The 16,167-nt window shown below is 33.6% G+C and overlaps 1 protein-coding gene across 1 annotated transcript in view; it reads left to right on the top strand.

Annotated features, from left to right (window-relative positions):
* LOC134252132 (choline O-acetyltransferase-like) overlaps nt 1–16,167 on the top strand; it is a gene marked incomplete at its 3' end in the record, with an annotated part of 60,012 nt that overhangs the window by 11,607 nt on the left and 32,238 nt on the right. The window contains exon 2 of the mRNA XM_062734569.1: nt 2,303–2,497. Coding sequence (XP_062590553.1) covers nt 2,303–2,497 — 195 coding nt within the window. The remainder of the gene's footprint in view (nt 1–2,302; nt 2,498–16,167) is intronic.

Genomic DNA, 16,167 nt, shown 5'->3' on the forward strand with positions numbered 1-16,167 from the left:
AAACTGCGACGAAATTTTGATACGGACAGACACACGGACGGACAGACACACAAGGGTACACAAGGGTAAAACAGTATACCCCACTCTCCTTCGGAGCGGGGGTATAATCATTCATAAATGCAAATCTTTTGTATTCTTCAAAATCTTTCAGGAGCGATTTTCAAATGTTTTGCAATTTTTTTAACATAGCGTGTGTATGGGAGGTATTCTTACTGTGGTTAGGGCTTGTCCCGAGACACAGATTATTCTAAGCGACAAACCATAGAATAGATCAAGTAAGTTTCCCCCCATAAATTGTATTTTTAATCATATACAAGAGGCCCATGGGCCACATCGCTCACCTGAGCACTGTGGCTAGGAAAAAGTAGCCCCATGACCAATCATGGCTTTGCTATTCTTGAGAAAAAGATTTTTAAAGAATTTTCCCAAATATTTCATGTAAAACTTTGGTCAGCCATTGTGACCCCGCCCTACCCCCGGGGGTCATGATTTGAACAAACTTGAATCTACACTACCTGAGGATGCTTCTATATAAATATGATCAATTATGGCTTTGTCATTCTTGAGAAGAAGATTTTTAAAGAGTTTTCCTATATATTTCTATGTAAAACTTTGGTTGGCCATTGTGGCCCCGCCCTACCCCCGGGGGTCATGATTTGAACAAACTTGAATCTACACTATCTGAGAATGCTTCTATATAAATATGATCAATTATGGCTTTGTTATTCTTGAGAAGAAGATTTTTAAAGATTTTTCCTATATATTTCTATGTAAAACTTTGGTTGGCCATTGTGGCCCCGCCCTACCCCCGGGGGTCAAGATTTGAACAAACTTGAATCTACACTACCTAATGATGCTTCCATATAAATATGATCAATTATGGCTTTGTTATTCTTGAGAAGAAGATTTTTAAAGAATTTTCCTATATATTTCTATGTAAAACTTTGGTCGGCCATTGTGACCCCGCCCTACCCCCGGGGGTCATGATTTGAACAAAATATTGTATATACACTATCTGTGTAATGCGGACATATAAATATGATCAATTATGGCTTTGTTATTCTTGAGAAGAAGATTTTTAAAGAATTTTCCTATATATTTCTATGTAAAACTTTGGTCGGCCATTATGACCCCGCCCTACCCCCGGGGGTCATGATTTGAACAAACTTGAATCTACACTATCTGAGGATGTTGCCATATAAATATGATCAATTATGGCTTTCTTATTCTTGAGAAGAAGATTTTTAAAGAGTTTTCCTATATATTTCTATGTAAAACTTTGGTCGGCCATTGTGGCCCCGCCCTACCCCCGGGGGTCATGATTTGAACAAACTTGAATCTACACTACCTGAGGATGTTTCCCTATAAGTTTCATATTTCCTGGCACAGTGGTTCTGGAGAAGAAGATTTTTTAAAACATACCACCAAATTTTCATTAATTCCCAATTATCTCCCCTTGATTGAAGGCGTGGCCCTTTATTTGAACAAACTTGAATCCCCTTTACCCAAGGATGCTTTGTGGCAAGTTTGGTTGAAATTGGCCCAGTGGTTTTTGAGAAGAAGTCGAAAATGTGAAAAGTCTACAGACAGACAGACAGACAGACGGACGGACAGACGGACGCCGGACAAAATGTGATCAGAAAAGCTCACTTGAGCCTTCGGCTCAGGTGAGCTAAAAATGAGCTGTTCTGATCGAAGCATGCATGTATGTTTAATGCCATTAAAACGTGTCATTCTTTGTAGGCCTAAGGCAGATCGACTTTATTCCAAGACATTTCATTCGTAAAGAAGAAATTAGCAAAATATCTGAAAGTATCATTGAATTTTATCATAAAGGGGGAGTTGCGGAAAGGAGATGAGTATTTTCAATATTACAGAAAAAATGGCAGTGTCTTTATTACATAAAGTTATTGTGCGCCTTTCATTTTTAATTTTTGATCTGACACCTATTTCGGGTCTCCTAGAGCAAAACATTGGATTTGCCATTATAAACATATGGGAGGCGGGGATATCATTTAGTTACCTCAGTGCCCATAGTATATCTAATTCTGAGTATGGATTTGCTGTATGTCAATGTAATACTAATTGACATACTCATAACTTGAAAATAACGAGAAATAAAACTTTTTCCAAATTAAGTAGAAAAATTATTCAGAAAGCTGCGGGACTCAGAAAGTTTGATCAGAGAATTTAGATAGGTAAGGTTGATTTGTTCTGTGTTTGTAATAGAGGTTATATTGTACCGGTATATCAGTAATTGTGTATAATGAAATTTGACGTGAAAATTACCTTTCTATTACAGAGACCGCTCCCTAAATTACCAGTACCAGATCTGCAGAGAACTTTGATCAAGTATGAAAATATACTGCAACCAATACTCAGCATTACACAAATTCAGAAAACGAAGGAAATCATTCGAAAGTTCGGAGAAAAAAGCGGGCAAGGCGAACATTTACAGGAATTATTACTACAGTATGCAGATAACAAGGAGAATTGGGTAATCATAACAGTTTTGTCTAAGATTTTACAAAGCCTTATATGTATGAATAATTTTTACCAGTAAAGGAAATGGGTAAAGAGAAAACTTCAATTTGTACGATATTGCGCGACAGATGGTGGTTTTAACCACGTTAGACATTCATTAGAAATATTTGGCAATGATTCCGCATTGTGGTATTTTGCAACGATTTCCTGGAAAAAAGATATAATTTTGTTCTTCGTTAGGAAGGGATTTGGCATTTTGACAAAATTAGCGTCGTTAGAACGGAGAAGCGTTCGATAATCTCACTGAATTGAAAGCAGTAGGAACCAAAAGAAGTAAGACAAATAAGTATGGAGTTTCTCTACTCTATAGAAAAAATATTGGTGGCATATACAGTGTATGTGACTATATATTCTTTATGTTCCTCTGTTATTATGCAAGACCGAAGCCAAGTCAACTTAGCTAGTTTTTTTGATGGATTAAAATTAAAATAACAACAGTAGTGAAAGTGAAAAAAATGTCATTTATTGAAGTAAATGACGCAAAACAATTTATAAACATATTATAAGGGGGTCAGACAAGACTAGAAAAAACTTCGAAAGAATACAAAAATCTTTGGTATCATATTATGCAATCTGACATCCTAAAATTAAATATATCATAACGCAGGCACTGATATGCCTGTCATCAAAAAAGGGTGGGATAAAAAAAAATAAACGCCACAATCCAATTGCAAATTGGATCCACCCACCCATATTCTTAATTGAAAGCTTTAGAATAGTTAAACTTTTTTTATCCTAAAAAAGGATCAGGTGCCATGGATGAAATTTTTCCTTTGCAATAAGATGATTGACAGGTAGAGATATCATATCTAAAAAAAAGTTTGATGGTTGTCCCCCCCCCCCCCCCATCCCCTTAGCCTCCTAAAGGCTTTATGGCGCAGAAAAATGTACACTGAAGATATTAGGGTATCCGACCCATATTAGGACCCAAATTTCTACCTTAAATATCAATTGTTTGTAAAATATCCTGATATTATTTTAAAGCATTTTAGAGTAGAAAGGGATTTACCAAGAGAAATTTTCAAAAATTTAATTACCTAAGCAGAAATTAATTATTGAAGATTGCATTGAAGTCTATGGAAGGATGTAAGTTTTTTAAGATAAAAAAAAATAAATACTTCACATATCAAAAAATGCTGTGGTGGAAAGATGTACTTGATCATTGGGAATAGAAAAACAATTAAAAGTGATTTTTTTACCAGACAGATTTTTTTTAAATTAATTTTTATTGAGTAAAATCAAAGAGAGATAATTCGTCAAGGGCAGGAAAAGGTAATAAATTAGGACATGGACACTCTTACATTTTTATACTAAAAGATGAAAATTAGTTCTAACTACACTAAGTATTCGGCCCATATATATCTATTATACATTCAATTCCATTGAATCTGAGATTAATATGGATCAGATACCTTAAAGATATAAAGGAACAATGAAGACCGTCTTCTGAATAAGACAGTAAAATACGGACTTGGATATCAGTTGTAAGCAAAAATGTTTCAAAGTAATGAACTTACTTAAAATGAAGATTGACTTTTGAGCGAGTGTGGAGGAGGCCACCGGAATTCTTCTTAAAAATAACCTGAAACAATGGAATTACGGACTAATTAAAAAATGGGAAAAATCACCCACCTTGAATACCCAACTGGCAGCGATTTACACATGAAAAGATGCAAAAAGCGAATATGTGTGTTAATTGAGCTTTTGGGAACATTCACATTTATTTATGCAAGTTGATACTGTTAATGGTATACCACTTTTTTTCTATACCATTGTATAAAAGCGAATTCTGTCTTTGTCGCTAACATTTAGCCTTTTGTGTCTTAAATGAATGATCAATCTACTGTTTTTTTTTTATAAACAAACAAATAATCCGTTCTTAAAAGCGTATTTATTTCTTACGATATATTTGACAATCTGTCAGAAAAGCCGAACTTACAATATTCAGAGAGGATGGCATACATCGGTGGCATACATTTATATGTCTGGGATATCATTTCAAAGAGAAAGCACATGTATTATTATTACGGCACCATGTCGGCGAGAAAAGTCGATTAAATCCATCAAGCTTCAGTCATGTTAAATGCAATATTTTTAAGACGCACAGAAAATCATTTGACCTCAACATGAAATTCCATCAATCAAAGTCAGAGCCTCAAAAAGCACTTAATTAGCTCTCTTTCACTCTCTCTTTCTCTCTCTCTATTCTGACACGATTATTCATCTTATTTATAATACTCATGAAGAAAATTTAAGGTATCCGACCCATATTAGGATATAATTTTCTAACCTTAAATAGCCCCGTGGGGATCCGGGTTAGAATAGGTCCTCAGTACCCCCTTGCTTGTCGTAAAAGGCGACTATATGGGGCGGTCCTTCGGATGAGACCGTATAAACCGAGGCCCCGTGTCACAGCAGGTGTGGCACGATAAAGATCCCTCCCTGCTCAAAGGCCGTAAGTGCCGAGCATAGGCCTAAATTTGCAGCCCTTCACCGGCAATGGTGACGTCTCCATATCAGTGAAATATTCTGGAGAGGGACGTTAAGCAGTACACAGTCAATCTAACCTTAATATCCATCTATTGAATACTCTGAAACTAATTCAAAACAGTTAAGAATAAATAATGATTTACATGTACCAAGGGAAATTTTCAAAAATATTATAATCTGAACAGTAATTAATTAATGAAGAATTCATTGAGGTGTGTGGGAACAAGCTTTTTGAAAATAAAAAAATAAATACAAAGAATATCAAAAGATGCATAAGTGGAAAGATGTATATAATTATTAAGAATGATTAGATTAGATTTTTAGAATTGATTTTTAGACGGGGTCACGTGACCCCGTCTATTAGTTTACTGTCAGTCGAGGCCTCAAAACGGAAACACATGAAACACATGGGGAGAACACATGAATTAAATGTACGCTAGATCAAAGAGTGCAGAAATTGTTTTGATCGAAATACAAACATTCTGTATCAAACTAAAGTAAGTGATATGAACTTTTTTACTCAAATTAATGAAGCATTTTGAAAATTTAAAACTGAAAATATTGATTGTAAATCATACTAGTACACAAAGTAATCTCCTGCGTAGTATTATGATTGCGTACGCATCATCCATTATTTAAATCCGGGAAAAATATTAAATTTATCGGACCTGGTGAAATTCGGACAATTCAAAATGGTTTCTAGGCTTAGCAATTATTGAATTTTCTACTTCAAACTACGTGAAAAACAAACAAACAAACGTGAAGTTATATTATTTACACTCTTAATTTTAGTATTTTAATAAAAAAAATTTAGTTGTTATCAAAACTATTTTTAAAAGAAATTAAATTTGTGAAATCTAGCATGAAGATTATTTTGACCCCGTCTTTCAGTAATGTCTCAGTACTTTGATAATTGATCAAAAATAAAGGGGGATAACTCTTCAAGGACAGGTCAAGGTTAAAAAAAAATTAGGACACATTCCGCTCCAAGATTAGAGTTGGATTTACCAACTTTAAAGTTGGAATTCCAACTTAAACAAATATTTTGTGGCACTAGTACGCTTCTGTAGCCTGCAAATATTTACAACACATTTGTATACACCGATTTAAGATAAATAAATGTAAAATATAGCTTGTATTGGTCATTAATGAGAATCATCTAGCCTTATCCTGACGCTTGAACCCTTAAATCTATATGATCTTTTAATTTTTAAAAGGTTGAACAAATTTGTCGAAATTAATGTTAGTTTTCCTGCTTTTTGAAAATTTGTAGACATTTACTGTTCACACAAGAGCTGTGAGCGTCATACATTTTGTTCCCACTTTCGCGAAAGCGAGGGGGCATAAAATCTAATCGTCTGTCCGTCTGTCACAAAAAAACTAACCTTGGTCATATCTTTTGAATAAGAAGAGGCAGGACTTTCATATTACATATGTGTATTACCTGGGACAAAACCTTTCTAAATGCACTATGATTTTAAATTGATATATTCTTGTTTTCTCTTTTTCTGTTAAAATATATAAGAACAAGTTTGCTTCCACTTATCAAAATGAATGAGTATGAGTGAGAAATTGAGAGCGAATGGCGTGTAAAAAAGAAAAAAGGTCATATGTTTGTATTAAGGTGTAATATTCCTCTGATAAGAGAGATAACTTTCTGAGGACGGTTTTCCATGAAATTCAATGAATTTTCTGGTCAGAATTTACAAAGTTTATTTACGAGGACCATTTGATAGTCGACTCAACCAAAACTGGTCTCCTGCACAGATATTTATTTCTAGTTTTTATTGCAAATATTTTCATTAATTGTTTATAGTAGTTTACTTAAAACATTTATACTCAATTCCTTTTAACTATGTAAATTGATAAATTTCTGTCTCTAAACGTATGTCTTTTAATTGTTACAAACAATTCAGATTCCTAATAGTTTATAATAATTTAATTAATTAACATTTTTTATCACTAAAAAATTTCAAGGGCGATAATGGAGAGATAACTATTGTTGATGGATGCATATTATTTTACAAGCACAAAAAACAATCTGATACCAAACGTATTCTGATTTAAAGAGCAAAGCTTCATTATTATTTCCAATGAGAATGAGATAAGTATGATAGTAAAATATTATTTTCATGTATACCTCATATTTTTAACTTTATTGTGAGATGAAAAATTATTGATTTTTCTATTTATCATATCAAATTTTTTTCACATCATGATTAGGACATAATAATAATTTCTGAAAAAGTAGACTTAATACTTCAAAACTAGTTTCCATTTGAATTAAATGCTATTGTTGTCACTGAAAATCATGTTTGGAATTTAAAAAATGGTGAAATTTGGAGCAGACTGATATTTCACTTTAAGATGGAAAAATAAAAAAAAAAAAGAATGATTTTTGACCTTGAACCTACTTTTCAAAAACCATGGTCATAACTTTTGGATAAGATTCTGGGCTTTTGTCCTCACGTATATATTACCCGTGACAGGACCTTTCTAAATACACGATTTTTACCCCGTGACCTTTGCCAACTATTAAAATATGTTATTTTGTTTCTTAGAAATTTTGATAGAGAAGAGATAGGGCATTCATATATTTGATATGTGTATTACATGTGACAAGATATTTCTGAGCATTCTATGATTTCTGATCCCTTGACAATATGTTTGACCTAATTAAAAAAAATTACTGCTTTGATGATAACTTTTGAATGACAAATGATAGAGAGTTCATATGTGACATAATATGCCATAAATAATGACATCTCACCCATAAAGACACCGAAAGCCGGTAACCACAATTCATTGAATTTGCTTTTTTTTGAACCAATAATTTTAGAGGATTTGTAAAATGAAAATACTCTAAAATTACTGGTTCAAGTTTTTTTTTTATCATTGCTTTTTCTAATCAATTGTTAAAGATTGAAGATATTTCCATTTGTTTTTCTGGGCCTTTCTTGGGATTTCTTCATTTATATTGTAACAAAACATACCCCCCTCTCAACCTGTTCATACCTAATTGCAACTTTGGTTATGAGCTGACCATTATTAACAGCAATGACCCAAAGTCATCTGAACAGTAAAGGAATCTAGGACCCAATCCTAATAACAGGGTAGCAGTATATAATATCATATAAAACAAAGATTTCCATACACGGAAACATTATAATAAGTTTTTCATGTAAAACGATGACTTACATACAGTAAACATTATAATATCATATTAAACGGTGATTTACATACACCGTGAACAAACAAAGTGGCCATGAACCTAATTCATAGTCAATTCCAGGAGACTGCTGGAAGATTAATATGAATTGCTGCAGTGATTTCTTATTATGGAGAAACAGAGACGCTTGTTTCTCAAATGAAAATATATTTAAAAAAAACCAAAACAACAAAGGAACATAACACTCCTCAGATAAACAAGATCTACAAATGTCTGAGATTAAATTCATACTTATCTGCATTTGATCTATCGACACCATGCAGGCTTAAAAAGATTATTTTTTATTCTGTCGTTTTACAAGTTTATTAAGAATAGCATTTTGGATCCTCCTCTTTTAGACGTATACCCTCGTGATTCTTTGTCAATTAATGATATACGTAATCAGACCTGTCAGGAAATGTAGTTATCACAGAGAAAACAAAAAGAAATTGAAATATATGCAGTTTAGGTCTCTTTAGCTCCTGAGCGCTCGGTGTACATGTAATTTACATTCCGGTTGGATTATCAAAAATTCAACTCACCTAGGTGTATTATAATACAATGAAACTCGTCAGTATTTTAAACAAGAGGCCCATGGGCCACATCGCTCACCTGATCACTGTGGCCAGAGAAGAAGCAAAAATCAATCCAGGATTGAAAAAAAAGCTTAAATGCATGAGGGTCCCGACCTACCCATAAAAAGGGGGAGTTGTGATTTGAACCTACATTGTACACTTGAATCTACACTAAGAATGTTACATATTTCTTTTACTTACTGTGGCTTTCCCTTGCAAGTATGAACTTTTATTTCGGCCACTCCCTACCCCAAGGTGTCATGATTTGAACAAATTTGAATCTACACTATCGTAGGATGCTGCCATATAAATATGACCAATTATGATTTTGTTGTTCTTGAGAAGATTTTTAAAGGTTTCTCCTACAAATTCCTATGTAAAAATTTTTATCGTCTATTGTGGCCTCACCCTATCCCTGGGGGTCATGATTTAAACAATGTGAATATACACTACCTGAAGATGCTTCCATATAAATATGACCAATCGTGGTTTGTTGTTCTTGAACAGAAGATTAATTAAAGTTCTGAAAGTACTGGGAAGCGCTAAGCATGGGTTAAATTTGAAATTCATCAGAATTTAAATTCCTTATTGCATTGGAATAAGTACATGTAATATTTTGACGGTGCAGCTGTGTGTTTGTTTAGGGGGGGGGGGGGTGAACTCAGTTACTTAATTGAAATAAACCGTGCTCTTGATTGCCTTGACTGTAAATAACATCGAATATAAGTTGTATTACTATAACAAAGTCTTTAAAAATGCAAAATAGATAAATATATAACAAAGAGACTCTAATTTACTATCTCTGTGCAATTTTTTTTCAAAGCAAGTGAGATACTTTTATAACCTTTCTTTGTTTTTCGCTTCATAGGGCAGTAACACAATTACCAGTCCGAAGAACAAGATTACTTGTGTTGCATTGTGGGTCCTGGTTTCTGCGATAAAATTAAATTTATATCAAAGTTACAGTTTGATTTTTTCTTCTGACTCATCTCATTTCAGATTATTTATATAGCTCTACATTAGCTAGAAAGTTGGGGGTGGGGTGGGGTGGGTGGAGAAATTTTGAATACCTAAGATGTTGCTGATATCCTTATCTTGAACGTAAATTGGAGAACACAAAACCTTCAAGTGAAATTTTGAACAATAAATCATTCTACTCTCAAGAATATTATTGGTACTTACTAAAATTCAAAATTGACTGTCGGCGACCGTGACTTTATTTGTTATTATCTGCCGCATGGGTGATCGATCTATTGACGGTTGTGTTTGAAAGTGCACAGGGAGAAATAAGATATCATTTTTTATTTGTTCCATTTAAAACATCCTTAATGATAACATATAATTAGGATTATGAATAAAAGATTTTTAAAATGGCGTAATATTTTGTTTGAACTGTTTTTAGTATATTTTAATTTTTTCTCCTCTTCATAGATATTTATAAAGTTATAATTTTTATATAAAAGATTTTACAAGAAAAAATTCCTAGCATGGGAACTTGTATACGGAAGCCCGTTGAGGCCAGTTCAGTTTTTTATTGCGTTTAAACGCAATAATTTTTGCGTTTAAACGCAAAGCTTTGCGTTAAATCGCAATAATTACGGAAACAGATTAGTATAAGTTGTTACAACTTGTTACTGAATCCTGTATGTATCATCTACTGTGTATATATGATTTCTAATTTAAATGAAGTAAAGTTTAAACTAATAATTATTGCCTTTAAACGCACAACTTTGCGTTTAATCGCAATCTTTTGAGATTAAACGCAATAATATTTTTGCGTTCAATCGCCATAATTTTTGCGTTTAAACGCAAAAATATTGCGATTAAACGCAATTACATGTGATATTTTTGCGTTTAAACGCAATTATATCGTCGGAAGCCCTAAATTCGTTATGGTCCTAGAGTCGTGTCCCTTTTGTTTTTCTCTCGTATCATGCCAGATTTGGTCCGCGGCTGCGCACACCGTGAGAAACATTTTTCTACGATTGATTACGTCATATTTACTACTTCAGACGACATTGAGGTCAAAAAAGGTGAAAAAAAATAGTATGAAAATATTTTTTGTTGATAACAGTCAAATCCATTATTACCAAATAAGTATGACGATAAAGTCCAATTTATTTTATTACAACCTATATTGAGTGCATCAATGCTATTTTACGCTTTGTTTACATTATATCAAGAGAAGTCACATGACTACATTGGAATTCGATAGGCCAAACAAAGTTAATTTTTCCATTCATGTTGTATTTGTTCCTTAGACATTTTTTTTTACAATGGATTTGTTTGTTTGCTATTAGAAAAGTCCCAAGCCTCACAAAAGAAACTATAGACTTTATTCTCCATCACAAATGACAAATGCATATAAAATGGTTAAAGAAAAGAAAATGTCAGTAAGGAGAGCTTCAAAAATTTTTCGGATGCCTGATACAACTTTAAGGGACAAGGTTCTGCTAAAAGTTGACCCAGAAACTGCTGCTTTTGGTAAAACTCCAGTTCTAGACAACCTTGAAGAGGCCAATCTAGTCAATCATTTTAAAACAATGGCAGCTTTTGGTTATGGGTATACTAGACAGGAATGCATAAATGTTGCAACAAATTACGCAATTTTTGTGGGTAAGAGAAGTCCTGACAAGCCCTTTTCTATGAAGTAGATGAGAGGTTTTTTAAAGCGATGGCCTGAATTGAAAGTTTTGAAGCCACGAGGGTTAGAGCATGTTAGAGCGAAAATAGCTTCCAGTGAAACTGTGTCCAACTACTTTGAAAATCTTCGTAACATTCTCTCCAAACATGATCTGTATGGAAAGCCTCATTTCATCTTTAATGTTGATGAAAAGGGTATTTCTGTTGACCACAAACCACCAGCCGTTGTCGGAGATTCAGCTTACTGTCCGCAGTCAGTAACATCGAGTCGTGGAAAGACTATCACCATTCTTGGAGGAGGCAGTGCAAGCGGTGTCTCTGTACCACCTTTTTTTTGTCTTTCCCGGCAAACGGATGTTGCCAGAGCTGTTGAGTGGAGCATCCCCTGGGGCTAGTGACACGGTGAGCGAAACTGGGTGGTCAAATAGACAAATCTTCCGACAGTATCTGGAACCCCACTTTTTTAGGTTTGTTCCACGAGATGAAGGACAGATATCGCTCCTCTTAGATGGACACAAATCCCATGTGTCTGTGGATCTTGTAGAGTGGGCAAGTCAGAAGGGGATAATTATCTTTATACTTCCAGTCCATACAAGCCATGTCTTACAACCAATGGATGTTGCCTGCTACGGCCCATTTCAAAACATTTACAATTGTTTGTGTCACAAGTTGATAAGGGAAACAGCAGCAACAATTACCAGGTATAATATTTGAGAAGTTGCATGCAAGGCGTACACGAAGGCGCTGTCTCCCGAAAACGTCCAGTCAGGATTTCGTCGTACCGGAATTTACCCCCTTTGTAAAGACGCAGTTCCTTCGAGGTATTTGGTACCAGCAGAAGTCTTCAAGGGCCTGGCCGCTGAAATTAGAAATGAAAGCCAAGAGAATGAGAGAGAATTGGGAGAAAATGAAGATCAGCAAAATAATGTGGTAAAGTTACAAGAGAAGGAGAACCATCTGAAGGCAAAGAAGAGAGGAGGAGAAATAAAAGAGAGGAAAACTATGAGCAAGATCGCGTCAGGGAGGGAAATTTCAAAAAATGTGCGTCAGCGAATGAAAGACCATGAAAAAAGTCAGAAGAAAAAAGAGAAAGACATTGGGGGTAAGAAGCACCAGAAGAAAAGTTTTTAAAAAAACTGCACTTCTTGACGATTTACCTGGCCCATCAACAATAAATCTGACCATATCCGAGGATCTCCAAAACACTTCAGACACTGACAGTGATGTTGAGATGGATCCCTCTAAACTGTGCTGCGTGTGCAAGAAGTTCCAGCCAGATGAGTTGAAGAGATGTGTTTCTCTTGTATTTGTGAAGTGGGCGCAATGTGACAAGTGCAGCCATTGGGTTCACTTGATCTATTGTTCACCAATACGTGTCGTGAGAAGAAAATGATCCTGACCATTCTTTTGTCCACATTGTAATACAGAGTAACACAATACTGCTAGCTGTTGCTGCCTAAATTTGTATTGAATTAGATTGTGTTAAATTCAGCTTAGTTATATAAGTTTTTATAATTGTTTAACTAAAAAATTTATTCTTTGTAAAGATTGTATTAATTTGTCTTTAAAAAATGTTGACACACAGTTAAACTTTGAGTTGAAAAATGAATAACGTATATATTCATTCTCGTGGCCTTTTTACTCGAATTTCCGCTGACGTCACGACCCTAGGACCTGCTTTTCAAAATGTCGCCGAGTAAACATCGGTAACTTAAATGAAATGAGAACAACAAGTAGAGCTTTTTAAAAAAGCTTACCGTCTTTAGCAACAGTCTTAAACAGTAAACTGATCTACACCTATCAGGCCGTATAATTCTTCTGAATTTCTTGATTTTGTATTTTTACATTAGCTTTTTACTGGCATTAGCCCTACCACGGTTGTCGCTCGGTCATCTCCGTAAACTTTGACTGGCCGAGAGCTTTCGGCAAACCTCGGCTGATTCCATTCCCTTCTTCAAAGAAGAACGGGAAAAAGAATAATAACAAATTGTAAAGCCTGCAAGCAATAAAAATCAAATTTTATTTATAATGAAATTAAAGAGATCTTTTTATTTATTGCTATACAAAAAATCATGTTATTAGGAATTGATTACTGCTGATTTTGTTGTTCGTTTTGTCATTTTTTTAAGATTGAAAATCTTGCAAAATTGTTAAGTCGTACGAAAATTAGATCATCAGAAAGTTATCTCCCTTGCCTTGAACTGCATTTCAACCAATGATATAATTGAAAATTTTCTCATCATGCATTTTCTACCAATCACAAAAGAGAGGAAGTGCATAGTCCGAAGACTGTAAAAAAACTTCAACTATACAATACCGTCTTCCAAGGAAGACGGTAATCAAAAAGGCATGATTTTTTTATTTGAACAATTTACTGCAAAGAAAAGAACATGTTTAATTGAGGTATGACTTACGAAATGAAACAACACTTCAAATTTATTTACAAACAGTCACGATCAAGTTAGGATAACGACTCATGGACCTCCGAGGATATATAACTTTTGCGTTTAAACGCAATAATATTGCGATTAAACGCAATTATTATTGCGTTTAATGGCAATAATTTTTTGCGTTTAATCGCAATAATTATTTGCATTTAAACGCAGTAATTTGTTGCACTTAAATGCAATGCTCTTTGCATTTTATCGCAATAATCCTTCCTTTTAAGGATTTATTTTGCATTTAAACACAATGATTCAGTGCTGTAGTTTGAAATCAATCATTGGCTAGCCAAAAACTATTATGAATACTATGGTCTGAGTATAGTACTCAGAAGAACCGTTTGGTTCTGTTTTTTGTGGCCAAATGTTGCAGTTTCTGGAATTTGAAGTTTAACAATGGCATCCAAAGTAAACAACCAGAGTTTCTTAAACCTATTAGAATCCAACACTTTTAACGCAGCCATTAATCAATTCCGTAGGTATCACAGAAAATTAAGAATGTTTCAGTGGTATTAATAGCCATATCACCTTGGTAGTATACATCGATCAATCTGTTTTCATTTGATTTTTTTGATTTCATATGAATCCATCTCCTAAATTCTCGTGTTCTCGTGTTTACTGTATGGGATCAAAGGAAAGGTTGTGAATATACATATACATAATATGTATATGCACATAAACAAAATTTTAAACATTTCATTAGTCGTTTCCTTAAGCCCTATATAAAGGTACATGGTGTAAACTTTGTGACCGCAACATGGAGTGATAATTTTTCCATCATTATTTTTTTTCCAGTCCTTTATTTCGAAATTCCTTTAAAATTGTTTGCATAGTTTTGCATGCTAAAGCTTTGCTTCTTTCCAAGATTGTTTTTACAGACCTACATTTCTTTCTCCACTTTAAATCCATACCATGATTTAGCCATTCGAAAATGCTTGTTCAGAAGATTCTGATTATATAAAGCTTAACAATACACAATTCTCCTCATAGATTAATGTACAAAAAAAAGAAACAAATACCAGCGTGGATCCATTGCTCTCTTCAAAGATCAATAGAAATGCTTGCTTTTAATACAAAGATTATTGCGTTTAAATGCAAAAAAAAAAAAATTGCGTTTAATCGCAATATTATTGCGTTGAAACGTAATTATTATTGCGTTTAATCGCAAAAGTATTGCGTTTAATCGTAATATTATTACGTTTAAATGCAAAAATTATTGAGATTAAAAGCAAAAATATTATTGTGTTTAAAGGCAACAATGATTGTGTTTAATCGCAATATTATTGCGTTTAATCGCAATCTTTTGCGATTAAACGCAAAGTGGTTTGCGTTTAAACGCAATAAAAAGTATTTCTTTCTCTGAACTGGCCTCAACGGGCTTCCGTACTTGTACATGTGATATACACACACAATCATTAAAAGTTACGGGGTATATAAATAAAGAATAAAAAAGAACTTTTAATTTTGTATTGAATATGCTACAGTTGAGTAACATAATATTTTTTTTCAATATTTCACATTTTTTGTGATGCCAATCCCTCATCGTGCAGCACGTTGGAATGTTGATAGCTGAATTATCCTTGCACACGTTTTACTCACTTTTATTTAGTTTTTAATTGCAGCCCGGAGGACCGGGCTGCTCTATACATGTAAGTTATACAGTGTTGATGCACTCTTAAAAAAGTTTTACTTAGTAGTCATTTTTTACTTGAAATAACAAAGATAAGTAAAAGATAATTACTAAGCATTTACTTAAAATTTTAAATCAATTACTTAAATATATGTCAATTACTAAATTCAAATGTTTTACTTGATTTTTGTATTTTAAAGAATTGTTTTACTTAAACACTAAAAAGTTTTACTTAGTAATTTATATTTACTTAAATTTGTGTATATAAGTAATAACATTACTTGGCCTTTACTTAGATTTAACCACTATTTACTATATATAGCTAATATTTTTTTGACCCCGTAAACAAAGTTTCGGGGGTATATAGTTTTTGTCGTGTCCGTCTGTCTGTCTGTCTCTCTGTTTGTCTGTTTTTCCGCAAAAAATTTAACCTTGCCCATAACTTTTGATTTAGCGGAGCTATGACTTGTATATTTCACATATCCATTCCTTTTGACAAGACCTTTCTTTGAGTATCGCCAAATTTGTACTTTTGACCTTGACCTTGGAGTTTGACCCACTTTTACAAATTCCAAACTTTTTCTTTAGCCATATCTTTTCAACAGTAAATACCAGGACATTAATACTTCACATATA

Source organism: Saccostrea cucullata, unplaced genomic scaffold, assembly GCF_032062105.1.
Source record: "Saccostrea cucullata isolate Sc308-1 unplaced genomic scaffold, CSIRO_AGI_Scuc_v1 ctg2727, whole genome shotgun sequence".
Taxonomy (NCBI): Eukaryota; Metazoa; Mollusca; class Bivalvia; order Ostreida; family Ostreidae; genus Saccostrea; species Saccostrea cuccullata.